Source organism: Populus euphratica, unplaced genomic scaffold (genome assembly GCF_000495115.2).
Source record: "Populus euphratica unplaced genomic scaffold, PopEup_1.0 scaffold101.1, whole genome shotgun sequence".
NCBI classification, from domain to species: domain Eukaryota; kingdom Viridiplantae; phylum Streptophyta; class Magnoliopsida; order Malpighiales; family Salicaceae; genus Populus; species Populus euphratica.
The window spans coordinates 208,663-236,508 of record NW_011499894.1 but is presented as its reverse complement, the minus strand read 5'-3'; the positions used below and the strand labels follow the sequence as shown (position 1 = coordinate 236,508).

At 30.8% G+C, this 27,846-nt stretch overlaps 3 protein-coding genes, 1 long non-coding RNA gene and 1 pseudogene across 8 annotated transcripts in view; 1 reads left to right on the top strand and 4 right to left on the bottom strand.

The window, feature by feature from the left end:
- LOC105131744 (calcium-transporting ATPase 4, plasma membrane-type-like) overlaps positions 1 to 7,624 on the bottom strand; it is a 12,331-nt gene extending 4,707 nt beyond the window's left edge. Inside the window, exons 1-2 of one of the 2 annotated variants that reach the window (XM_011034871.1) lie at positions 7,199 to 7,624; positions 8 to 19 (exon numbers count right to left, since the gene is read on the bottom strand). In XM_011034871.1, coding sequence (XP_011033173.1) covers positions 8 to 19; positions 7,199 to 7,369 — 183 coding nt within the window. In that variant the 5' untranslated portion in view covers positions 7,370 to 7,624. The remainder of the gene's footprint in view (positions 1 to 7; positions 20 to 7,198) is intronic. The other variant, XM_011034870.1, reaches the window with a different exon arrangement.
- Positions 7,625 to 11,733: 4,109 nt separating this feature from the next.
- LOC105131742 (protein NLP2-like) lies at positions 11,734 to 16,201 on the bottom strand. Of its 2 annotated transcripts, XM_011034869.1 has the most exons (6): positions 15,891 to 15,931; positions 15,556 to 15,650; positions 14,438 to 15,413; positions 14,115 to 14,162; positions 13,053 to 14,013; positions 11,734 to 12,776 (listed from the first exon to the last, which is right to left on the bottom strand). In XM_011034869.1, the coding sequence occupies exons 3-6, from the start codon at positions 15,344 to 15,346 to the stop codon at positions 11,890 to 11,892; spliced, it is 2,805 nt and encodes a 934-aa protein (XP_011033171.1). In that variant the 5' UTR covers positions 15,347 to 15,413; positions 15,556 to 15,650; positions 15,891 to 15,931; the 3' UTR covers positions 11,734 to 11,889. The 2 variants fall into 2 exon arrangements, with proteins under 2 accessions (XP_011033171.1, XP_011033170.1); XM_011034868.1 differs by having other exon boundaries at positions 15,556 to 16,201.
- A 1,561-nt stretch (positions 16,202 to 17,762) lies between these two features.
- Positions 17,763 to 18,559, bottom strand: LOC105131743 (uncharacterized). The gene is made up of 2 exons (XR_843490.1): positions 18,393 to 18,559; positions 17,763 to 17,926 (listed from the first exon to the last, which is right to left on the bottom strand). It is a non-coding gene; the product is annotated as an uncharacterized LOC105131743 (long non-coding RNA).
- A 1,888-nt stretch (positions 18,560 to 20,447) lies between these two features.
- On the top strand, positions 20,448 to 21,353 carry LOC105131865 (glucan endo-1,3-beta-glucosidase, basic isoform-like; annotated as a pseudogene).
- A 597-nt stretch (positions 21,354 to 21,950) lies between these two features.
- Positions 21,951 to 25,577, bottom strand: LOC105131741 (protein IQ-DOMAIN 1-like). Of its 3 annotated transcripts, none has more exons than XM_011034865.1 (7): positions 25,395 to 25,577; positions 24,859 to 25,001; positions 24,484 to 24,768; positions 23,544 to 23,831; positions 23,274 to 23,312; positions 23,032 to 23,163; positions 21,951 to 22,860 (listed from the first exon to the last, which is right to left on the bottom strand). In XM_011034865.1, exons 2-7 carry the CDS (start codon positions 24,931 to 24,933, stop codon positions 22,450 to 22,452), a joined length of 1,230 nt encoding a protein of 409 aa, XP_011033167.1. In that variant the 5' UTR covers positions 24,934 to 25,001; positions 25,395 to 25,577; the 3' UTR covers positions 21,951 to 22,449. The 3 variants fall into 3 exon arrangements, with proteins under 3 accessions (XP_011033167.1, XP_011033168.1, XP_011033169.1); XM_011034867.1 differs by having other exon boundaries at positions 22,698 to 22,886; XM_011034866.1 differs by lacking the exon at positions 23,274 to 23,312.
- Positions 25,578 to 27,846: the final 2,269 nt, after the last annotated feature.

Below are 27,846 nucleotides of genomic sequence, written 5' to 3'. Positions count from 1 at the left end.
GAGCGGTTCGTATCTTTTCCTGGTTGAGAGGGAGATAAAGAAGTTAGTGATGATCAGTCACTCACAGCAGCAGCGATAGGGAACTTCACAAATAAAGTGAAAGCATGAAAAGCAATGCTCAATGCAGCAAACATCATTCCATGGTTGTAATTGAAGGAGAATGACGGGCAACAGCGATGGCATTTGGTTTTTATTTATGTAGGAGTTTTAAGTATATTTTATGCCGCGTGATGCTGCCGGGACAAATTTCAAACAATTGTTTTTATTTAATTCTATTATAATTAAAATAAACATTCACAAAAATAAGGATTTAAATTCTAAAAACAAATTTAAATCAAATTCGCCATTTCTTATTCAATTTTTTTTGAAAAAAAAATATTTTTTTATTAACAATGTTGCTTTTAATAAAAAAATCAAGGTAATTAAAATAAATATTTTCAAGAATCTCAATGATTTAAACTACAAGAGGAAAAAAAATATTTTTAAAGGAAAAACTCCCATTTCCTTATTATTTTCATTATTATTTTGATGAAAACATGTCTTTCTATTAGTAGCATGTTTTATATATATATATATAACTTTTCATAATCTAAAAAGCAAGCTTCAAAAAAAAATTAAAAAAAAATGTATTCATAGTTTTTATGGCTATATGAAAAAAAAAAAGAGTAATTAATATGTCAATACTAAATAAAAAACTAACAATAACAAAAAAAATATCTATTTTGTTGTCATTGAATATTCATATGGGATTTTTTTTTTCAATTTATTGCATATTACGCTCATAGATGATTTAACAAAGTTATTGCAAATATAACCAAAATAAAAACATCTTTATTTAAAATATATGACATAGTTGGATGATTTTTACATAGCATTGTAATTATTAATTTAAAAAATTAATTTTAAATTAAAAATAAATGTTATTTATGGGCTTATGATGCTAGGCCCGCACACCCAATTTCTAAAAAGAAAAGCACAAGCTTTCATGGGCCTAAAAGGCCAAGTTGACATGCTCGGCATTTTTTGCTTTTTAAAATTGGGTAGACGATGGCAAACAACACGCTATTTGTTGTAATACTTTTTCAGTCATTTTTAATTAGCAGAACATCAAGATCGAGTTTCTGAACCTTTAAAATTTAATTTTCAAATTGTTATTGAAAATCAAACCACATCCAAAAAAAAAATTATGGTTGCAATTAATATTTTTTTGAGAATGTGGTCCATTGAATTCTTTCTTTTTTTCCTTTTCTTTTACACCAATGACTTTTTCTTATTTTTTTAGAGCTTGAAAACTGAAATATGAAAAAAAATAAAGTTTAAGAATTGAAACATACACACTTAAAACTAAAAGGGGCAAATAAATATAAAAATAAAAAACCTAGGGATCAAAATAAACTTTCATATGAAAAAATGCATTTTTTTCTACCGAGCAATTTATAATAATTTGTGTCTTGGTAAAAAAAAAGTACAAAATGCTATGGATTTATCCTAAATCTTTTAGCTTTTTTTATAATAATAATAATAATAATATATGATTATTTTAGATTATATTATTTAGAAATATTAGTATTTATTATTTAGTAGTTAAATTAGGACTTTGTTAGGATTTTTTTATTTTATTCTATTTAGGGCATATAAAGAAACAACTAGATATTAATTATAACTTATAAGATGGCTGAATGATCAAATAAAATAAAAAAAATTGTTTACAAGATCGAATGTGTATCTCTCTCTCTCTCTCTTAGTTTCTTTGTAAAGATGGATGGTGTTTTTATTGATTTGTTCCCTTCAAGATTATTGAGTGTCTCTCTCTTGTTGATGATTTTTTTGCTTCTATCCTCCATTAATTTTCGTATTTTATTAATTTTTCTCTGTCGTGTCCTCCATTAATTTGGCACCCACCATGGAATTCAACTATGATTCTTGTTCTCTCAAAAAAATAATTCAAAAACAAAAGAATCGAACACAAGAGAACAACTTGATTATAGCTCAATGTATCATATCTGTTGCTAGCAGTAAGCAGCCACAGTATCATCTGGCTTAATTTAAAACCTTATGGGTTTAATTCTGCTTGTGACTTTCTCTTGGTTTGTTTTGAGAGGAAACTTGTGGAAAAAAGCATTAAAAGTTGGGACAGAAGTTTTAAATTATTTAATTCTTGTCTACTTCGTCATCATTAAATGTGCAATTAAAATAACTGACTAACCAGTATTTTTTAAAAAGATTATTTTTTTATATTTTAATATATTAATTTCAAAAATAACTTTTTAAAAATAAAAAAAAAATTATTTTAATATATTTTAAAATAAAAAATACTTTAAAAAGCAACATAGCTACTATTCTAAACAGAGATAGTTTTGCTATTAGCATATAGTTTTTCAAGACTTGATATAGGTTTTTTGACCTTGTTATTTTTTTATTTCATTAATGATCTGTATAGAATTGTCCCAAGGCAAAGACTATTTTATCATGTTAATTAATAGCTTTTTTTTTTAAGAGCAAGAAAGAAAGATTGTTCCCGTCTACGTTATCAAACTGGATTTCTTTATTTTTGGATTGTGATAATTTATTCCTACATGCTGCTGCTTTATTGGCACGGTTTATAGCAGTTAGGGAAAAAAAAACAGTTGCCGGCTTGGGAGGAAGAGGAATATAATAGAGAATATAATAATGAATGGCGAAGTCTAATCCTTAAAGAACAGGAGAAGTGAGCCCAGCTTACTCTTGCTGGTTGGATTCTCGTATATCCTGAGAGTATTTTAGAGACTAGTAGTATTTATTTTTTTAAATTTTTTTATTTATAAATATTTTATAATAATAATTTTATTTTTATTTTTTAAATTATATTTTATATCAGTATATTAAAACGATTTAAAACACTAAAAAAATTAATTTAAAGTAAAAAGAGATTCAAATTTAAATTTAAAATTTTTTAAATACAAAAACAAATAGATATCAAACACCATTGATCAGCAACGTTAAGGTCTCCGAAGTTACTAACAATGTTTCTTCTTAAAACTAACATGTTACTTCTTTAATTAAGAGAGAATATAATGCGGTCATGCTTACACAAGAGATGAGTATGATTTTGCGGATGGAGAAGTTGAAGCAACGAATCTTATACAAAATAATAATTTGATGATTCTCTCTTCGAAGAATCCGAAGAGGAGGTTGATCACATTGACTTTGTTGTTTGTTCATTCCAAACTCAATATTATAGTTCAGAAGAACATTGATTTCTTAATTAAAGAAAGATATTGGAAGGTCTTTGTCAAAAAGTTTCTTCACGCTATGAACTTCATGGAGTTTTTGCTACTTCAACAATTTAGAACTCGAAGGCTGATTTTTTTTCCAACCGAGAAGGAATGAGAAGACAACAATGGGAATTGGGTACTTATGATTGTTCAAGATTTAATTATTTAGAAATATTAATATTCATTATTTAGTAGTTAAACTAGAGTTCTAGCTTTCTTGTTGAATTAAGACTTCTTAGATTTTCCTATTTTATTTGGTTTAGGGCGTGTAAATAAACACATAAACATTAGTTATGATCAGCATGGTTGAATAATTGAATAAAATAAGTGGAGTTTTACTTCCAAGATTAAGTGTGTTTCTCTTGTATTAATCCTTCAAGATCAAGCGTGTCTCTCATGGATTGTTTTGTCAAGATCGAGGGCATCTCTCTTAATTTGTTCCTAGCAGATCCTGTGTGTCTCAATTGTTGATGATTTAATTTGTTCTCCCATCCTACTTCATTTCTCGTGTTTAGTTGATTTTGCTCTGTTGTCCTACAACACATGCAATTTCGAAATGGGATCAAAAGTTTATCTCCCAAATGAGCAATGAACTCCCTTCAAATGAATGAAATGACATGTTCATGGTCTCACAATTTATTTTCAACAAAAAATAATAATATTATCGACTTAGGTTATGAGTTATGAGATGTAATATATAATTTATATTATTTTTTAAAATATTTTTTAAAATAAAAATGTTTTAGACTTAAAATTTATATAGATTTAAATTATCTTGTATTATTAATTTTATAAATTTGATCAACATAAATTTAATATCATAATAAAGAACAATCTCAACTTAAAAATTTAAATTATTAAGTAAAGTTTTAAAATATAATTTATATTATTTTTTTAATAAATTATTTATTGTTTTGCTGCTATATTTTAATTTTAGGACTCCTTGTTACAAGTTACAAGATTAGAAGACTTCCTAAACTAAATAAATAAATAAAATATCTCCATCATCATCAAAAAATTGTCAAACGAGAGCGTGCCATAGGCAAGCTAGCCAGTGGACATCTTATTAGTCCATCTATTAAGATATAAGAATGAACATTTTATACAATAAAATAGTAGTTGACTTGTTGTTTTGGAAAAAAAATATTTTTCTATATTTCTTATTTTAAAATTCACTTCAAAAAATAAAAGTTCATAAAAACTTGTTGAAACATGTTATAGAGAATGACTAAAATGACATATATAGAGAGCAATGTGACAAAGCAAGAAAGATTTTCTTGAATAATAATCTAAAGTTGTCTAAGAGCAATACATAATCTCGAGGCAGTTGAAAATTTAGTTTGGAGAGATTCTCCTACTTGTTTTGAGGTTTTTAAACTAAGAACATTGAATACTAGCTTTTCGAACATGAAAGCTAGTAATCAAATCACAGCACAAATATTTTTCTTAAATAAAATTGTAAAAGCTAGATTAATATTCTTCAGAACCATTAATCATACCATTATAATCATACTTCGAAAAAAAACTTTGATTTGAGCATTTAATTATATTTAATTGTATCCTTCAAGTATTTTACCGACAAATTGTGAAATTAATTAAATTTATTGAGTAAATAGAGATAAAAAGTTATTGGAACTAGGGAAAGCTATGGTAGAGATAGAAAGGATGAGGAATATTTGTGTGGAAGCTTTGGAAAGGATAAGGTTTTTGACTATTATTGTTATTCTATCAAGTACTTCTGCAGGCCGCGTCGATACCGCATGCATTTATAATATTGTATCAGAATATAATAACAACAATAATAGATTGTAGATGTAATGTCATTTGGTGAGCTCAGGACACAAGAATAGTTTTTTATTTATTTTAAATATGTCAAAATAAATCAGCTTTTGACAATAATATATTAAAACTATTAGAAAATAATAATTTTAATTTTAAAAAACACCTGAAAACATAATTAGCCCCTCAAATAGAATAATAAACTGGAATAAGGCTGCAATTGGATCAATAAATGGACTGCAGATACGAGGCAACAAATGACAATTAATTTAAAAAAAAAAAACAATGGTATCAAGTGGGGCAAAGATCACGGTAGAATGATGCTAGGACGCCCATTATTATATACCTCTTTAAAATTATATTATGGGAAGAGTTGGTATAATTTTTTAATATAATATTAAAATTTTAATGATTAAATAATTATAAATTTAAATTTTATTATTTTTATTTATTTGATAAAAATTAATAAGATATTATAAGCCTATATAAGTTTAATTTTAAAGAGTTTTTACTTAAAAGAATATGTTAGAAAATAATATAAATTATATCCTGAAACTTTACCTAATAACTTAAACTATTGAGTTGAGATGGTTCTTTGATAAGAATAATATAAATCATATTATTTCATTATTTCTATTTATTTGATAAAAATTAAGTATAAGATAATATGAATTTGTACAAGTTTGAAATTTAAAAATACTTTTATTTAAGTGAGGTATGTTTGAGAATAATATAAATCATATATGAAAATTTTATTTAATAATTTAAACTTTTAAATTTAGATGATTTTTTATATTTTTGTTATAACAACCTTAAAACATTGAAAAGTTTTCCTAATGGGTTAGATTAAGAGGTTGAGTTTTTTATTAATAAAATTTTAAAATATTTTATATATTTTAAAATAATTTTAATATGATAATGTAAAAAATAATTTAAAATAAATATTATTTTAATATATTTTAAAAAAATACTTAAAAAAATCTACTAAAGAAAAGTCTTGAGATTTGATTATGTGTTATAGAGCCACAATGCATTATTGATTTTATACTTTTGGTTTTGGAAAGGTGAAGTTAATTTTTAGGAAATTTCTTTTCTTGTCAATGCAAAAATTAAATTGTTGTAATAATTTTATCATTAGGGAATTTATATTTTTTTTTATAAAATTACAAAAGGTTATGTTTTTTGGATCTTGAATGGAATACATGCACCACATGGATTTATAGCAGAAAGAAAAATAAAAAAGGTTGCTTTTGGTGGTTGGCTGCTCTTTATAGTAAAAGAAAAAGGAAAGAAAAGTTGCAATTTCTTTTGTATAAAAAAAGTTTTTTTCCACGTAGACATTATTGATGGTCTGCATTCTCTCATCTCAAGCTATCTAGATTTTATTTCAATTTAAAAAACCCATCCAAATTATACTTTTATAAGATCTTTTTCTTAATTAAAAAATTAAGATAAAAGTAATCAGTTAATAAAATTTATATATAATAAATTATATGGTGCTTAAACTACAATAACACGTGTGTTTGATAATATAATATACAATATGTTTTTAATTAAAAATATATTAAAATATGTTTTTAATTTTTTAACATTATTATATCATAGTCATAAAAAAATAATTAATTTAATAATTTTTTTTTTATAAAAAAACGCTTTAAAAAGTAAAAGTTATAATAGTATCATATCAAGGAGGCACTAGCAATAAAAAAAAAACACATAAATAAGAAAGAATTCTTTTCACTTTAGTAAGATTAGATGTCGTTTATTTTTTTTCTATTTTCTTCATTTTTATTTATCTCTTTTTAAATATTAATAATTATGAACATAAATGTTTTTGATGGGGAAAATATTGGTGGTCATATATTTCTTGAAATGGATCAAGTTCATTTCATTTGAAAAACAAAATGCTGAGGGCACTGACGTAAATCCACCGCAAAAAAACTCAAAAACTGGCCTAGAAAACTCAAGAAATTCCGTGTCAGCATTTCAAGAAGACAAACAGTAAACGTGTAAGCAATTCATTGGCCAAGAAATCCAGCATGAGCATGTGGGACCCACTAGTCAAACCTCAGCCACAGCCAGTTTCAAATCAAAAGAAGAAACAGTTATTAAGTTTCCGTTGTGGAGTAACCACAAGATAAAACACGCGTAAATTAAAAAGAAACCTGGATGCTCCGCTTTTTGCCTTCGGCTTCAGATCGTTTATCGAGATCGGCGACCATGCGGAAGCGCCGGCTAGGATTTTTGACAATAGAAACAGCTTTTCTCCATCTTCTTAAGGCGACTTCCGATGGATTCTTGTGTTCCACTTCAAAATCCTTAAGTAAATTGTCCATTCTTTTCACCGGTTAATCGCCGAACAGCAGCACCGGCTGTGTACTAGTGGCTCTACTTGCGAGACGCTGACTGAATTAAAAGGAGTTTTGTTACAAGGACAAGTTGTTGAGAGTTTATTTGCCTTGCAATCTAGTGGAAGCCATAATAATGGAAGTGTCACCCAATTAAGAATTGACACGTGGAGACGAATATAATTCATGTATTTATACGGACAGATTTATTTCATAGAGAGAAAGCGGCAAGTCATGCTTTTATAGGAGTGATCAGTGAAGTTTTTTTTTTTTTTTGTCAATTTGAAGTTTTATAAATGGTGGTTGGGGTTTAGATAATTGTTATAAAACTTCATCCCGTGATCCGGTCTTCAAGCAATTTAGTAATTTGTTGATTTGAATTTAATTAACTTGGGCTGATTAATTAGTGGCTAAATCTAATTTTTTTAATCAAAATTATATTTTTTTTAATAATTTTTTATATAAAAAATTTAAATTTAAGTTGACTTGTTAACTAGCATGTCTAACTATCTAATTCACCGCTCAGTATTTTTTATTTAAAATAATTTCTAAATCAGGTTTTATACTATAATGTAGACATAAAAATACGACTGGAAGAAGAATATTCTTGCATGATTTGCACGCAAGATTTCTACCTTTTGCCTTTTGTACTCAAACAGGGCAGGATTATTTGCGCGTTTTTATTTTTTATGTAAAAATTTCAGTATATTAACTATTAAAACATTGATCATATGTTTAATAAAAATTTTGAGTATACATATTCAGAGAAACTCTTAAAATACTTTTGTTATATTAACTAGTCAGATTTACCTATCACATCTTCTTAGGCGATAAATTTATGTTGATGTTGTGTTTTAAATAGTATTTTTTATATTTTTAGATTGTTGTAATATATTTATATTAAAAATAATTTTTAAAAATAAAAAAATTATTTTAATATATCTTTAAACAAAAAATATTTTAAAAAGTAACCACTACTATATTTCAAAACATTCTATGTTAAAAAATTAACTGTATGATTTATGAGATTTGATTTGAAAAATCTGAAAAGTTGGAGAAGTTTAGTTTTTTTTTTTAAAATTATTAATTTATAACTTTTTTAATCATTTATTTTTAAACTCATATGCAACTACAAGCTAATGATCGATGTAATTAAATTCTTCTCCTCACTAGCTGCTTGAATACAAATACTTGGACATCTTTTATAATATTCCATAGTTTTGATTTGATTGTGTCTATCATGAAAATTTTCATGTTGATCAATTCACAAACTATCAAATTATGCCGAGGCTAGAGCAAAATTCTTTTTTTAAAAAAAAAAATATAAGCGTTACTAACAGATTTTCTAAAAAAAATAGATAATAATGCAAAATATTTTATAAAAGATTTGATGGGTAATAAACTATATAATAAGGATAACTCTACTCCAAAATCTTGAAAAGAAAGCATGGAATAAGGCGATGATGCTATTTCTATTTCATATATTCTAAATCCATTTTCTTTTATTGAAAGATCGGATCACTCTTCACTTGTAGTGGGTTTTTTCCTTCAACAATTATTAAATATAAATGGTAAATATAACAAGATCATGAACTCCTACTTCTTTAGGACATATCAAGTGAAAATCAAACAGTGTTTAATTTGTTAGGATTGAACTAAACCAAACCATCTTATCCAGCTGTATAAAGATTGGTAGGTATGACTATTTAAATTCTATCTTAATCACTCGTTTGAAAACAAGGACTTTTCAGTAGCCAGAAGATGAGAACAAGCTCTCCTTCATCCATGTTAGAACGACAGAAAATGCTCACAGACACACAAACTTGCATGGTTGCTGTCCATATCTCTAACCGGGAAAGATCTTGATGTTGGGAATTAGTCAAGTTTTTGTTTTTTTTTCAATTATAAGAGATATATATCCTCGAATGAGCTTGCCTGATAAGTGAGACTGAATCCTGTTCTCGAATGATTTTAAAAATATATTCTTTATATTGTATTCTAGTTAAAAAAATGATTATGTATTACAATACTTAACTGTAAAAAAGTTTTTATAAAGTAGAAAATGTTTTATATAGTTTGATTTCTCTACCAATATAATGTTATATTGTGCACTCATGGACAAATTTTTATTTACAGTCAGTTTAAAACTAAATTATATGTTGAATTGAATTCAATTTTACATGGGGACCTCCTGTTCTCCATGGATGATAAGGTGCGCAGTAATTTTGTATCAAGAAGAAAACATGGAGAGAGAGAGGGGCGAGTATTGCAGTGCTTTTTTAAAAATAATTTTAAAAAATAGATTGTAACATAAATTAAAAAAAAATTAATCTTAAAGTTATTATAATGTTTACATCTCGACATTACATCATTGATGTTGATATTTTAAATTTAAATCCTTGGAGGAAGGTTATTGTATTCTCATCACAATATTAATATATTTGATTAAAAAAAAAGAAAAAGAAAGAAGAAGCTATTTTTTTTTTTAGATTAACGTGAGTGTCTGGGTCAACTTGCGCGCACCACAACTAATCCCACGGGCCTTGAAGTTAACGACCATGTAAGCCTCCAGTGGCCATCATATGAGCAAAAGAATAAGCTATTTTATCATGCCTTTCATTCCACCTAAAATACCATTAAATCTTGATAAGTATTTTGAAATTAAATAAATAAGATTTCAGGATAAAAAGATAATGTACTAAAATGAGCTTTTTTTTCACTTGCTAAAATGAGAAATACTTGAAAATAACCAAACAATTTTTTTTGCTATAAAATGATTTCTTTTATTAGTTTTGATCAAAGTTTAATTTTTTCAGTATTCAACAATTATTTTTACCAAACCTATATATAAAACAACAATTATCATATGGAAAATTTATTTAATATTATACTAACGATTATTTTTTAAAGTATTTTTTATTTAAACATACATGAAAATAATATTTTTAATATTAGTATGCGAAAATGATTTTAAAATAAAAAATAATAATTTATTAAAACATTTTCTAACCATAAATAAAAACAAAATGGGAGTAAATCATAGACTCACTCAACTTATTTATGTTGTACCAACCCAAAATTTATTTTTATCCGATCGGTTTGGGCCGTGAGTGGACAGGCTTGGTCCCTGATATTTAATATATGGGACATAAAGATCCATCCCATTTTATCTTTTTCGACCGAGTCTATTCTTTCGTACGATACGACACAATCCATGTCCTTGTTAGCCATGGCTAATTAAACTCTACATGGCTGAATTGGGTAATGGGATGTGAAGGTTGTTCTAGGTTGATTGAATTATTTAATTTTTTTAAAATATTCTAATATTTATTATTTTGAAAAAAAATTGGTTTTTTACTTGTTTTAAACATTCATTTGGTATGGCAGTTGCCACTGTATTTAATATTTTTAAAAAATATTTTTCTCTTGAAAATGTTTTAAATTTTTTTAATTTTTTATATCAGTGTATTAAGGTAATAAAAAATATAATTTTTTCATTACAAAAATACTTTTTTTTTAAAAAAAATAATATAATAACATATCTCAACGCACTCTAAAATAAGTTTCAAGAATTAAATGATTAATTTCGTTCCTTTCATTGTGCGTTGTCCCTTTTGCCCTTTCCCGTGCATCCATAGAAAGAAGATGGAGACGACACCACAGAGTTTTGAAGTCAAAATCAAATTTATGGCTTGTCAAAATAATTGTACCTTAAACGAAACGAAAGACAAGGAATTTGATTGGTGCTTGCCACGTAAGGAATTTGAGTGGGCTAATAATTTTCTCGATTTTTTATTTATTTTATTGGCGATCCACTGCCATCTCATTATGAATGGGGGTTCATGGTGATCATGATGACTCACGTAATAATTTCTCAAATTTATTTTTTTATTTTTTATGTTTTATATGCACGATATTATCAATATTATAACCATTATAATTTCAATTATCACTATTATTATTTTTATAATCATCCTAACCACTATTATCACCATCATTTCTTATTATTAATCATTTTCTATTTTAATATTATTTGATAACTCCATCTCATCCATCGTCAATTATTTTTGTAAATATATTTAAAAATTTTGTTACTATCATTTTTCAATCATCTCTATTATATTATCATCAATTATTATTATTATTATTATTATTATTATTTATAAATATATAACAATCATTACTAATTTGGTATTATTATAACTAATATTATTATTATAAATGTCATAATTATAATTATTATATTGTTACAATCATTGTCACAATTATTATGTCATCATTTCACAATAATAATTAAATGTTAAATTATTAATTTTAGTTAATATATTTTTGAAATTAAATAATGTCTCTGTACAGTTTTTTCCTTCACATACTTTCTTTCATAAACAATTTTTTTTTAAATTAGAAATAAAAAATAGTTAAAAACAAGAAATAGTACCAAAAACTAGGTCTTGGCTCGAAACCAGACATCTATGTCCTAGAGACTAATGACACGATCAATGGAAGCCTTAGCATGAACCTCGGGAACCAAATGCAGTAGAATATTTGTAAAGGGATAGCTTGATTGTGTTGCTTTGACAGAATTTGTGTGTCTCTTTGCACTCCTCGAGATCATCATCACGGTTCAAACGAATCCATTCCCCATCATCATCCATATACTTGAGCCCAATGCCAGTGAAATCATCTATCTTGAAACATTTACCAATCTCTTGTTGTAAGTCCCTTAAACCCCAGTTTGGTTGCAAGAATAACCTAACCTTTTCTACTCCAAAAATGGCTTTAACTCTGAAGACATCTCCCCCTCGTCTACTCTGGCCAAACTGTGGTGGAGTTTCTAGCAGACTTTGATGGATCTGCTCATTGATTGTCCTTGTTTTGTGGATATGTGGTCTTAAGAGAAAGTCTGGTTCTCCTTCGTTATTCAAGGAATAAAATTCCGCCAATTCACTACCGCTAGTCCTCTTTAAAACGCCATTCGAGGTTTCTGCTGGTAAAGCGCCATTTTCATTGCTTGAGCCAGTTATAACAGTGGCGGCATGCTGTTGTGCTCTAGCAGAACAACAGGTACTTGAACAAGAGCTCCTACTACACGGAGAGGAATGGGATTTTGAGGTAGTGCCAGAAAAGATAGCATCATCAGGTGGAGAATCAAAGTGCCTTGAATTGTCACTCGTCCTGAATGATGAAGAAGGAGCAGGACTTGAAAGTTTTGTAGAGCTCAGTTCTGGGAAGGCTGAATAGAAAGATTCAATCTGAATGGAACCCTTGGCACCTTGGACTGTGTCAATCACCTGCTGGAGTTTTCGCAAGGAATGGTCAACCTTCTTGATCTTTCGAGAAGGCCACCGCGTGATACCGTGTTGTCTGCATATTCTTTTGAGAGTAGTAGGGCAAACTGCAATTAGAACAAGAAGTGTGATCACACCATTGATTAGCTAACAAATGACAGTCCTCTAATAAAGGATTATTGAAGACAACAACCTAGCTTTACAAACGAAAATGATAATAAAGGTTTCTGGAGGATTATATCAAGTTGGTCTCCAGCAAATGTTTGTCTGCGTAATGTAATGATAATTCTGTAATGAAGGATGCCTCAGATCTAAAATTGAAATGCTACTCATTACTTTATATATGAACATGTGATTTCATCTGTGATAGGATATTTGCATACCGCTGAGGCTTTGAGCAGCGTCTTTGAGGCTCCCTGCAAAGTATTGTCGAAGAACTTCCAAGCTGATTGTCTGGATATCTGTCTTGGTCCGTCTCTTCTTACCTGTTTTTCTGCTGCCAAATGAGAGATGTCTGCCAAAAGCAGAAACTCCATCACCCTCGGTATTGCTATTGGGTCTAGAATTTTGCTGAAGTTGACCCAACTCCGAAATTACTTGCTTATGGTCTAATTCCACCGCAGAGTCATCCCAATGAGTTATCATCTTGAACTCTTCTTTAGGCTCTTTTGGATAGCCCCATGTGACACAGAAACTTTTACTCTTCTTTTGGGCCTCCACCATACGGGAAATCCAAGATGATTCATCCAATGAAGGTTGTTTCGAATGTGATGATTCAAAACTCTGATTTTCTCCATTATCGAGCCCCTTGTCCATGACAACCTGTAAACTCCAGCAAACCTGTTGTATGGCAATAGGCAATAAATCCCACATCTTCTTTTGTTCTTCGGTGTCTTTGCAATCTATTGGCAAGAATAACTCCAACACAAATTCAACTAATCCGGTAGCAATGCTTCGCAGGGGAATCGCTATGGCAGCATGAAGACCAAATATCTTGGCATGGTGAGCCAGAGGATAATCTTTCTTGCTGAAGCAAGTTACATCATTCGCGAAACATTGTTTTTGTGTTGTGAATGCTTTCCCCACAATCCCTTGGCCTAGGAAAATGTATTGCTCAAAACTTGCCATGTGAAAACCTGAAAAATCTCTATCGGCCAAAAAGCAAGCAGAATCCACGGTGGATATAAAAGCGCCAGACTTCTCAGCAAACTGCTGGCGTCCACTTTTACCTTGCCGGCTACATAGAGTCCATGTTAGAGCTAAGGGTAATCCATATGTCTTGCAAACAGATTTCACAATCTCTGATATCTCAGGCACTGCAACTTGATTTAATCCATTGCAAGTCTGTGATAAAAGGAACAGCAGTTGTGGTCTTAGTTATGAACGCTGAAAACTTCAGAAACCTGAATCTAGTGTCTCTGTTTCTAAAAGGCCTATCTACTTACCTTCACACCAGGTGAGCAGAAGTCTTCAGAACTTCTTAGATCAACAGCCTGCAAATCAACATGCATGTAAAGACCAGAAAATGAGCTAAGTTCTCTGCTTATTTCACAGGCTTAAAGAAATTGATAACCATTGTTACTTTTGAAAGGCATTTCAATCATTCAAAGATCTGAAAGTTCAATGCAAGTCAATGGATTTGAAATGAAAGAAACATTAAGCCTATATGCAACTAACAGAACTAACATGAATTATATAACAATAGTCTCACTGTTAAACTTGATAGCTAATTGAAATCCTTTGCAAGATACATGGGAAGCGAACAAACCTTGAGAGCTTTGCAGATGTCTTCTAGTTCTGGACGATAGGTTATCTTCTGAGAAGTAGTCACAATCTCGACTATGCCCAGGCAAGTCTCACTGCCTTGTTTGAAAAGAGGGAGTGCAAGAGACCCTCTAATGTTATGTTGTATTGCATGATCTTTACGCGGATATTCTTCACTTCTGAAGAGACTTACATCAGGAGTCCACTCAGGCAGCTTCTCCAAGAAAACCCGACCGGGGAACCCTACAGAAAATGTCGCATCCCCTTCTACTTGGAAGTGATAGGCAGTTGAAACATTTCTATAACTTGCAAGACTCTTACAACTCGGATTGACGAAGTATGGCTGATCAATAGTAGCAAGGACTTTTTTCCCTTCTTTCTCCACAGGTAGCCAAATCTGGATAAGACTATCTTTATATTGGATACAATTTTTTAAGTATATAATGGCTTGCATTGCTCTCTCCTTCACAGAAAATGAAGTCACTGGATTTACCCTCGGCACCATCTGCCATTCGAAACCCAATCCAGCGGCTTCTACTCGATAACCTGTAGTGTGCAGTAAAGACGTGGAAGTGTCCACAGAATCCTCAACCTGAGGTTCAGTCTGAACAAGTTCCATGCTTTTAGGATAATCTAGAGGTGGATTTCCATGGCAATGCCTTTCTGTTTCTTCTTGATAATCCTGCTGGTTTGAGGCTATACTCAAATTATTAGACCCCATAAAAGGTATATATAGTGAAGGGTGGTCATATAGAACATTAGAGGTGGCGGGACCTTGTTGCAGAAAGCTGAACTCTCCATCGTTCTCGGCCCATCCTTGATACAAGATCTCATCCATGAAATCCCAATTCATGGGATTTCCTGAGAAGATCCCGAACGTAGAATTAGGGGTAGAGGAACTGTGTTCATCCATACAGTCAACTTGCTTGAAACTCGCGCCAACCAAAGCTTATAAAAACCCAAATTAGGAATGTTTCCACCTGAGACACAGGAGTATAAGACGAAACATGAGCAAAAGGAGAAAAACCCAGGATTCGCTACTTTCTTTACATTAAAGCTGTACTCTGAAGTGTATTTCAAAGCAAATATAGAAGAGATACATGAAGCAAGAAAGAAACTCACTTTCTGAAGACTCTTGATTCAGCTAGGTCCGGTTCTCTTCCAGTCTGTGTACTATGCGTTGCTCAAAGCAGTGAAATGTGAACCTTAATCATTACCTGATATATATATACGCGTGTGTGTGTGTGCAGTCAGTTTTGCCACAAAACAAGACAAGATGAGCCATCAAGGAAAGAGATGCGTGTGTGAAGAGTTTTTAAATGTCCAAAGTACACAAATTGAAGAAATACATATTATAATAGTAAATAAAAAAGGGTATAATGCTATTATTTAAATCACCTGATCATAAACTGAGTTCAATTTCAATGACTCAAAGATTAACTGCCAATCGTTCTTACCTTAACCAAGCTAGGTAATAATTAGCTCAAGGTTCTCTTCCTTGTCAGCAGGACTCAGCATTAAGCATTGGTTCGATTTCTAAGAGCCAATACACTTCATGCTCTAGAAACAAGAAACTGTGGATGGTTTCTGCTGCTGCTTTGATTATATATCCTCTGCGGTATCATAGGTGCTTGTTCTTGTCTATCTAATGGCACAACAGCCCCATGTTTTATGGAGAAATGCCATTATTAATATTGGTTCAAAATCCATTAGTCCTGTAACCAATAAATTAAGAAAAAGGACATGGTTTTTTATGTTATGTTTCTTGCAGAACAGATTCGGATTCGATTTAAAGGGAAATGGACCACTTCCCAGACCATTTCAGAAGACATCACATTATAAGGACAGCTCGAAGGGTTAATGACAATAGTTTTTAGTAACTAATCTCTATGTCATGCAATTCCCCTCCACCCCAGATCATTTAGGGGCCATGAATTCATTTTTATTCATGGCCGATCGATTTTCTGCATTTAACTACTTCATTAACAATAATTACCAACCTAATTAATTAAAAGTAGTTTAATGTTAATGGTACCCTGAACATGGTGGAAACTTCATTGGTCAAACAAGACTTGTGGTACTGTTCTCGTGTAGAGTGCATGATGGTGAAACCATCATGTGCTGCATCACAGGAAGCGAAACAAGGGAGATTGTTAATTACTAACATCAAGAAATCAAAGTTATAATACAAGCAAAGCCATGTTAGGTAAAAAAATATAATTTGTATTATTTTTTAATATATTAAATGAAAATTTTTTAGATTTAAAAGTTAAACATACTCATTATTTTCTATTTAATTTTTATTATATAAATAAAAAATAAAATTTAAATATGTGATCTCTTGATTATCAAGATATTAATATCATTTAAAAAATAATTTCAATTTAAAAATTTAAATTATTAAATAAAATTTCAAAATATAATTTAAATAAAATCCATAACCATTTAAATAGCTGATGTCAGGTTATACTATTCCTCAAATTGAGAGGTGCAGCAGCCGCAGTGCTAGCCATGGATAACCAATCTGTTTTGATCATTAGCACCAAGATTTACATGTTGCTTTCCGCCATGTTAATTTATTTCGTAAATGGATGTCAACGAAGCGCAGAGGAGATCGAAAGTACAATTAAACCATGATGAGTAAATCCACAGCATGACGTTAGATTTACATATGCATTACGTGATAACCAAATAGTGATCCAATTCTTTAATTAGAGCTAATCATTCATTAATCCTATTAATTATTGTGGCATTGCATGAGCTCATAGATTGCGTGGGGCTGCCATCAGTTAGCCTTTGTTTCATATGCGATTGACCTTAAGACAAGTTAGAGCTAGCCTTCATGTGGTCTGTAATTGACTTTTATTTTTATGTTCAGTCTGGCTTCAACTCTTTGAATCCAGCACCTCAGATTCTACAGAGCTGGTAAACCTCTTAACAACCTTTCCTTTTCTTTTTTCTTTTTATAAATGAAGCAGTGAATAGATTCTGAAACCAGAAAAAATCTGATGTGAATTTTCTGCCAAGCTGCAATCATGATTCATAAATATAAAACCTACCCTACTTCTGGGAATCTTGAGCTCTAATAGTCATGCAAGCTTTTGCCAGCTAGTGCCACAGCCTCCAGGCCGGCAGTGGCAACAAAGAAGAACTGAAAGCTCACATAACGTGTTTACAATAGTATAATCATTGCCCTCCTCGGTCAAGCTTGTATCACCAAGAATCCATCACCAACACAGTTGAGAAGCGGATATCCGAGGAGTAAACTTGTACAGATTCCATGCAAAAGAGTTTGCTTCTTCGAAAGGAACAGTTTACGCAGAAAGAAATTAATAATGGGGGCCTCACTTGACACTATTTTTTTAAGGATTTCTAGTAAAAAAATCAGAAAACTGTTTCCTTATTGAATTGGATTACATCATTCGTTAGGTAGGAAGCTGTGCCTTCTTCTAATCATCACTGTGCACAACATTTGCAAACCAGTATTATTTCCCTATTCAGATAAAAAAACAATATCAATAGCTTTTTTAAATCACTCAGCTTATTTGTGAACTTCGTGGTGCTTGCGTTAAAGGGCTGCCTCCTCATATTTATAATCGTTTCAAATTTGGGAGCGACAGATGTAAGTGTTAGATGGTAAAGCTAATAAAATTAATCTGAAGGAGAATAAATTAATCGCAACATGGTTTCAGGACTCTATATTTGTCTTTATCTTCTGCGTACTTTCTGGAACCTTTTACCCTACTCTTTTCTGTGCTGGAACACTGCCAGATAGTTGAAGAAAAAAGCAACCACACCCAATATTTTATTGTGATTTACCGAAAGAACATGCAATAGAAGTTTTTCGTAGATGAAAAATTCAATAAAATAAAAATTTTCACCAATTATTTCTAACATGTCAGATCATCAATCAAAGTATCAATAAAAATTCTGATAGTAATTTTAAAAGAAATTATAACCTGATGGTAGGCTAACTCAAACGCAATCTCCGCACCATGTTTCTCCCTCTAGAACCCGAAACCTTGGCCTCTTTTTTTCTCTCACTAAAACCCAAGAATCACCTCCACAAATCCAGCCGCCACCACCTACTTGCTATGGCGCAAAAAATATCTCCCAAGGCTTTAGCTTCCCTCTTTTTAGTTTTTTTTTTTTTGTCAAGTTTCACTCATTTATGTTTCACTCTATCGTGTAAATAAATTTACTTATTTATATTTTAAGTTAATTTAATAAAAATTATTTATAGTATTTATAATGTACTTGTATATTTAAATATTTTATTTATTCTTAATGATAATTTTGTTATATTAATGTAGGAATTTGTATTTTATGGTTTGTTTGGGTGTTGGGTAAAATTGATTTAAATGGCCACTTAATAAAACTGGGTGGGATTTTGAATTTAAATGTATTTGAATTGAAAAAATAATGAATAATTTAATGAGTATTAATTATTGTTTTTGTTAATTTTATGGTTAATTATTAGATCGAGTTCGCTTTAGTTATAATTTAACATCATAAGTAATATGTTATAATTTAACCTCATGATTTGTATTATAGGTTTTAAATATTAGATTGAGTTGGCTTCTTTATGGTTTTTTAATTTTTTTTAATTTCATTTTTTATTATTGGGTTCGTTTGAAATTAGTATTTATTATTATTTTTATCTTTTTTAATAAAATTATCACAATATCATGTCTTGGATCATAAATTCAACAGGTTCGCTAGGATTGTCTCGAGCTTTTTTTTCATTTTTTTTGATTTTTTTTAATTATACTCTTTAATATTAAGTTGGTTTGAAAATTGAATTTCATAATTTTATATGATTTATTTTTAATAGGGTTATCCTGGTCCCACAATTAGTTTATAGATTTGATTTGATCTTTACTTGAGTCGGATGATGCAAAATCATCATGTGGTTCCTTAAAAGGATGTATTTTTAAGAATTCATGCATGTGATAGCTTGGACAGACTCAAGTCAATTTCTTTTAGATATTGCTTGTTTTTCAAATTTTTCTCTTATCATTTTATTCGTTGGGAATTGAGATTCATGTTTCTTTTATTTTTCTTCCTATATAATTATCTCATTCCTATTAATTTTTTTACTTTATTAACAAATAAAATCATTAAGACATTTTAAAAATATTATAAAGACATATTTCTATAATATTAGTGGGCAATTATTTTATGTATTGAATTGTTATTGTTGTTTTTTTTTATTATTAATATCTTATTTTCTAATCATATTATTAAATTATTTAAGCTTATTAAACTTATTAAAGTCAATAATCATAATCCTAGATTTTTTATTTTATTTTTAAGAACATTTATACCATCTTAATTTTTATTTTTTTGTGAAAAAAATGGATCAACCCGCGGTACAATTCCAACCAAATACCTAGTTCCTCCTCAACCAGAATTCACTTTAGATAACAAAGTTCTATAATTTATTCCTCACTCCTTTTCTTTTCCTAGAGTCACAGCCACCATGATTTGTTCTGTCCTATTTAACCGTATCATCGGCACAAAGAAACAACATTAAAGAGTCAGAATCCTTAATTTTCAAGATTTTAATCTTTCATGTCTTAGCAGTACACGAAATTAACCATTCTACAGTTTTACTTAGTCGATTTTGTTGTGAGCTAAAAACCTAAAAAAATTATAGATATTCTCAAAGACCAAAACATGATAATTACAGGAATACCCCTAAAATACTTAATTTTTTCCATCCAAGTCTCACTAGTAAAAATGGTTATTATAAACCTTGATTTAGAAAAAAAAAAAAAAAAACGAGAAAATCATATTAATAATGAATAGGAAAATTTTAAAAAAAATCCCAAATTTAAAGAGAAGAAATAGGATTAATTAAAAAATATATTTATTTTTTCCACAAGCTCCTGTCTCCAGTTGAACATATGGTATACAATGTTTTTAAAGCAAAACCTAAAGTGAATATTTATTTCTTAATGTATTGCAGATGCTCAAACGGGAGCCTGTTGATTATGGAGGTGACAACTTAATTACCACCCGAGCTAGAAGTTATAGCTCTTTTCAACCAGTACAACATACAAAGAATAAGAATCTATGATCCAGACCCAGCAACTCTTTAAGCTGTTGGAGGCTCCAGCATCGAGCTCGTCCTTGGTGTTCCAGACATTGACATTCCAAACCTCGCTTCCAGTCAAGACAATGCAGATGCATTGGTTCAAAACAATGTGATAAGATACACTAATGTCAGGTTCAGTTATATTCCTGTTGGAAATGAAGAGAAACCGGCTGATCCATTTGCTTCAGCATTTTTCTCTGCCATTCAAAACCTTCACAATTCAATTTCTGCTGCTGGTCTAAGGAATCGAACCAAAGTTACTACTGCTACCATTGCTGGTGCATTTGGAGAGTCGTACCCTCCATCACATGGCCTATTCGACCCAGCATGCCAATCACTTGTAGCCCCTGCTATTAGCTTTTTGGTCACAAACCATCCGTTATTACTCGTAAACATTTGCCCGTACTTCAGTCATTCCGGAAACACACAGATTCCTCTATTATGCTCAATTTCCTTACCTGATCCATCTGTTATAGTACAGGATCCACCGTTTCAATACCCTAATTTTTTTGTTGCAATGTCGGATGCTTTTTACTCTGCACTTGAGAGGGCTGGTGGAGGTTCATTGGAGAATGTTGTATCAGAGAGCGGTTGGCCCTCAGCTGGAGGAGGACCGGAAACCAGCATTGATAATGCAAGAATTTACAACACAAACATGGTTCAACTAGTGAAGAATGACACTACAAAGAGGCCCGGAAAGCCGATTGAAACTTACATCTTAGCAACGTTTGACGAGAATAAAAAACAACCGGAATCAGAGAAATTCCGGGGGCTCTTTCTTCCAAGCAAACAGCCAAAGTTCCCAATTCAACTTAACTAGAAACACCATGATATGTGTATTCGGGGAATATGCCAGGCCATTTATTTTGTGCAAGAAAAGTCCTGTTTCTAATAAACTTATGTTTCTATAGCATCATATGATCTCCGAATAAATCAAGAATAAAAAATGGTTTGTTTAAGTCTAGTGGATATCATTCATTATATAGCTTCGATGATTTTAATCCAAAATCTTTGCTGTACACTTAAAGTTATTGTGGGTTTAACCATTATATGAAACTGCAGAGGCACGACAACGCAAATATCACCTGAAAAGTTTATATATATATATATAAAAAAATCTAATTCTAAAGGCATGTCTACTTGGTTTGGTCCTAATTGGAGTTATTTAGAAAGTTTCACCAGTTCTGTAATTTTTGTTTTTTGTCGAAGGTAATCTTGTAGGTTTGTAAACTAGACCAATCAACTTCAAGTGAGGCTAACCTATTCAAATTTGTCATAACTTGTAAGCCATAGTATTTAGGTGCTGTAATTGAAAATCCTGCACCACAGAGGTTATGATGCACCAGTAATGAACCCTAAACAGCATTTTGCAGGATACGAAGCAAATTGTACCACAAAAATTTTCAATGACAAAACATGAACAAAAAACCGTGGAAATATTTAAGACAAATTGTTCATAGCTACTGATATATCATCCATGGTCATGAAGCTGTGTTCTTGCAGGCTGAAAGATAATTCGTGTCCAACTCTAATGTACGTAGAGAAACAGGGCGCTAGCAAGTTTTGGCTGGTTTGGCGAATGATCAGATATGTACTGAAAGAGTTTCATTACAAGCTGCTTCTTCTTTCTTTTTTAACACACGTAAAACTTTACATTGAGGATTCACCGAGTATTTCTCATGAAAACTTGGTGTCAAATGAGCACCAACACACACTTCATCTCCACCCAAAAAGGAAAAATAAAAAAAGGTGGTAAACCAGAAAAGAAAAGGAATAAAGTAATTAGTTATGGACTCCAAAGATTAAAATGAAGTCTTCCAGCACAGCGTTGAGACGCTGCAAGTTTTTCTTCTAATTCCAAACGATTCACCATTATATGTAGACCAAAGATGGAGTCCATTCTTGCATGGCAAGTTCTACTCAAAGCAAGAATCTTGAAATCCTTCTCGTTGCTTTGGTGTGCTCATCGACCTTGCCTTTAACTTTGCAGATTGCGTTGGAGCCATATAAGTAGGAAAAACTGGAGAGTTTGGCAAGGAATTACCATCTCCAGCCAAATTTGGTCGCATGCTGCCAAATGATCTTCTGGGGAAGGACACAGGTGTATTCAACCCTTCTATAAAATCTTGTTTTCGGGTACTTCTGGTCTTAACTTGTGCTGGGCTGAATATATCACCAGTAAAAAAATTAGAGATGGGAGCTGATTTCAAATTCTCCATCCTTTCTCTATTATAGGTCTCTTTGTTCGGCCACTGATTTATCTGGTGACTCTGTCTACCACTTTCCTCGGCGAGTTGCGGTTCTTCCAATAGACCATTTCCTCTCTCCTGAAAGAAAAATTATGTTGCAGAATCTGAACATAAGAAGAAAAGGACTCATGCTTAATTTGGTTGTCAATAGATTGAATAGCTCTATTTCTTTCTTCTTTTTTTAATTTCCCTGTTGTAAGCTGTAACTAAAGAGATTGCAACTGGAAAGGGAATTTAAGATTAAGTTACCCGGTTAGAAAATGAGTATTTCATCATTCGCTCTCTTTTGATGTTAGCCTCTTGCTTTTTTAACAACAGAGCTTCCACGTCTTCCTTCGAACGCCAGCTAAAATTCCAACTCTTTTGGTTGTTCAATACAAGCTGCCCAATGAAAAAATGTTGAAATGAATCAAATTGAGCTGCAGAATTCGGCATCCTACACAAATTTGAATGTGCAGGCTCGTTCATGTCAATCAGGTATTAGATTTTACCATATGATCTGTTTGAATTTCTCTTTTATCGTTCTTCCCATGAACAGACAAAATCAAGGATATTGTTAATCACATGAAGCTCAATCAGAGATCATGTATTTCATTCTCCAAAGAGAAAATATCCTAGACGTAACAGAAAATAAAATGGCTTCTTAAAAATCATTTTCTTGTCTATAGATTCTCATTCTTTTATTAATTTTCTTTCGAATACACTCTAACAAGCATGAGCCACAAGAAACATAAGAACTTTATTCAAATAATCCTTCATACCTTGTGTTCTTTCTCAACCACCTCCTTTGACTTGAGGAGCTGCAAGATCATCTCTCCTACCTTAGTTTCCTTCTCTTGCACCTCCTTCTTTGACTTGACAGCATGTTTATTTTCACTGCTTTTACAAAATCCATCTGCAGTAATGCCTTTTGCCTGGACTTCTGACCGCATTTTTGCATTTGATGGCAAATGTTTCATTTTGATGAGTGCTTGGCGTCTAACAACTTGTCCACGAACAATGGCTTGAAGCTTCACCAATCCCTTCAGTGCTCGTAAGGCTTTTCTTGCCTGTTTCAATCCCATTGAAAACCCAAATCAGGCAGTGAGGCATGTTTTTTTAGCAGAGCGAATAATTTGACAAATTTCTGGTTTTATAATCAGCTTACACAACTTGCTTAATCCACACCCTGCCAAAACATTTTGAGCTTAAATTTGATTCATAAGAAAAAATATATAGCATCTTTCTTTATAGAAGTTCAGACCAAAATAGTAGCAAACTTCTCAGAATACGCTGCTAAAAGTGCTGTTTAATGTTTATTAATGTAATGAGTGAACTAAGAGAGGTATAATATGAATTTTTCCTTGTTAGAAGTTTTCAAATGATGAAATCATTCTCTGCGCAACATTGTAATATACTTGCGGAAGATTATTTCCTCATGGGACAACTTTAGAGTTTAAACCGCGACTGGAATTTTCTCATCTACTCGATCAAAATCTCATCCATCTTGCATGCAAAAATCATAAAATGATCTCACGTGAAGTACAAAAAGGGATTAAATTCGACGGTTAGAGAAATAGCAGTCTATCTTGAATGCAGTTTCAACAACATCTTATATGAACTCAAGAAGTCTTAACAAGATATAGCATAACCCACAAAAAATCAAGATGAAAAACTAAGGAGTTATGTCGCAAAATAGGACTCGGATTTCAGAGAGCTCACAAGATATGCACGGAAAGCGCTTTGTATTTTAATGGCAGCCAAAGTTTCCACTCCTTTGGTGAAATGACGGGAAGGATGTGAGGCACCTGTGAGCCGGACAACCTCAGCTGCAGCATGAGCAGCGGCAACAGCAGCATCAGCCGCAGCTGCTGTTGCAAGGGCAACAGTCAAAGCATACTTTTTTTGTGTTTCTGATGCTTCACTGACTGTTCTCTGTGGAGCTGGAAGTGCAAGCCATTGTTTGACATTGAGGCCTCCAAGAACCCATTTCCACCTCTTTGATTTCTGAATCGGTTAAAATTAAGCAGAAAATTTAACCAGAAGGAAATGCAAGATCTCAGCTAAAGAAACAAAAAGATTCCTTGAAGCATTAACCTTTTCTGCTTTTGGTTTTTGCTCAGAGACAAATAGCCTCCTCACCCAACCAAACCAGCTCTTCTTCCTTGCCATTGAAGATAAATGAAATCAATCACTCTAACAAAACTCAATGAACACCATCATATTTTCTTCAAGTACACCTAAAATTTCCACACAAAAAAAACCATAAACCCTTGACCAAATTTATAAAGAACTGTCAGTAGTGACATCCCTAGCGGGAAAAGTTAGGGAGGGAAGAGGAAAAAAGAAAAGAGAACACAAATTATTTCAAGGAAATGCTCTAGGAAACAAAGCCAATACATCCATTTCCAGCCTCACCCTTTCCGGACACATTAATATCAAATTCAGTAACTTCCCTTCTTTTTATTTTTACTTTTCTCAGTTGACAATTACAATTGAAGACTAAAAAACAATATTTGTTGAACAAATTCTGGAAGCTGTTACATCCAACTCTGAAAGGCAAAAGCATCGATCGAGAACTGGTAGAAACAAAAAGAAAAGAAAAAACATGTACTAGTGCCAAAAAATCTTACCTCTTAGAGCATTATATCAAAAATATAAGAACACCGTTGGTAAAACAAGATTGAATCTTGAAACCTTATGGAAAGTTCAAGATTTCCTTACTTCGTGATGTTAAAAAAACAAAAAAAAAAAAAAGGGAGCAAGTTCTGATGGGGTCTTCCTTCTTTGTTGAAGTTGCTGTTTCGAAGGGTTTATCATCATCATTAGCTAAGCAATAGTCGTGGTAAGAGAAGTCAGCTATATAAGAAAAGCCACCCATGATTAGGGGAGTAGCTTAATTACTCCAATTATGTATTTGCTTCTTAAAGATTAATTAAAATGCATATAAATTAATTGGATATCTATATTAATTTTTTTAAATAAAAGTGATGCAAAAAAAGCATAAGGAAAAGACAAAACTCTAATATAATTCTTTTTAAAAGGTTTATGGTACTATTGTAGAAAAGTTCAGGATTTTTATTAAATTTTAAAAATTTTATTTAAAAATTAATTTTTTTAAAAAATAAAAAAATTATTTTAATATATTTTTAAGTGAAAAACACTTTAAAATAAGTTCAAAAACTAACCATATTAGTTATTTTTTGGATAAATTATAAAATTAGCATAGTTATTTTTAAATTTAGGTAGAATAATACACTTCCAAAAAGTTTTGGCAATATAATATGCTTTTGCATATCATTATTGAGAATCAAGATCTTTAAATGATATCATGTTTTATAACCATGATATTTAAATTAATATTATAGTGAAAACCGTAATAAAATTTTAATTAATATGGTGATTAATAACTACTGCATTCATTATAATTTTGTATGAACAGATGTATCAGTTAAGTGGTTGAGCCTTATTCATGTAAATAATCTTATGTGAGTACTTTCAAGAGTAGGAATATTGGTAACTGTTAACAAGAAATATACAATTATATTGCCATTTATTTTATTTATCTGTGTTTCGATCGGCCTGTGCTCCATAAGGTGCTAATTAGACTACGAAGAGGATGTTGCTATGTTAGAATCCAGAGGATAATGGTGAGCCGACTTAAAGTGCGAACCTTTAATTAGTTTTTTGTTTTTTTAATTTCTTCTAAAGATGCACATCCTCTTCGATGTTTAGCACTATAATTTTCTCACCTTGTGAACTTGGAACAATGGCTTCTTGGACTTTAGTACGCTCATTGAACTCTAGGATCTCAATTTTCTAAGCTATTTTCTTCTATTTCTACTAAATGATGAAGAAGCAAAGAGCCATTGAGAGGAGTGCAAGAAGAAATAGACCAGCAAGTAAGAAAAAAAAGACAATTATAGCAGTTGAATAATTTCCTGGTGTTAGTAGTGGAGGTGGAATAACATGAGGGGGTGAAGGTGGAGGAATGTGATGGGGGTGGTGGTGCATGTAATAGATGATTAGGTGGTGTTGCTGGAGCTACGAATAAGGGTGGTGGTGATGGTGTGGTGGAGAAACTGTTGGGGGGGAGGTGTAATGTATAGTAAAGCTTTAATTGGTATTTACTGGTTTAATGAACCAATTGACTAATTTACAAAAGGTAATTAATATTGCAGTTATAAAATATTATAGTTATAAAACACGATATTATTTAAATATCATAATTCTAAATTATAATATGTAAAAAAATATGTTATTTCATCAAAAAAAAAATTATTATCAAGTTAATTTATTGTTTATTTTAATTTTATGGTTGCCCAATTTATCCTTATTTTTTAGACTTATTTTATAAAAAACAAAAAATATAAAAAGAAAAAAGAAAATGGAATTCATTACTCATCAAAAATAAAAAGAATATCTCACTGAATATTTCTATCTTCTATTTGTATCTATTTTTTTTAAAGAAATCAGAGAGTAACTAATAGGAAAATAATTTTTTTAATTTTAAATTATTTTTTTATGTTTTTAAAATTTTTTTATGTGTTAATATTAAAAATAAATTTTTAAAAATAAAAAATATTATTCTTATAGATTAAGAGGTACGGAAATGAATTGGTTCTGTTAAATGTCAGAGACTGAGGAGACAGACAAATAACGTAAGCACATCATCTTGATTGATAGTTTATTTGTCTCGTAATTGACTAAACCGTACACTGCTTTTCTGACGTTACAAAATCCACAGACTTTGGCCTTCCCCCGTTCTCCGGTTTATTTCTTTTCTGATGCTCGCCGTTCATGATCCATAAATGGTGGCCTGGCTTGGTCTTGCACAAGAGCAAAATAGCAAAAACAAACTGGCTTCTTGCTTTTGTCGGTAGAAATGTGTTTTTAAAAAGTTTTAAAATATTCTTTAATTTTAAATTATTTTTATATATTAATTTTATTTTAATATATTTATAAGTAAAAATTATTTTAAAAAATAAATTATACTATACTAATAAATTCTACTTGTTTGTTATATAAAAATTTAAAAGAAAAAAGTATAAAGGATAATGCTTAATCCGGAGTAAATAATATCTC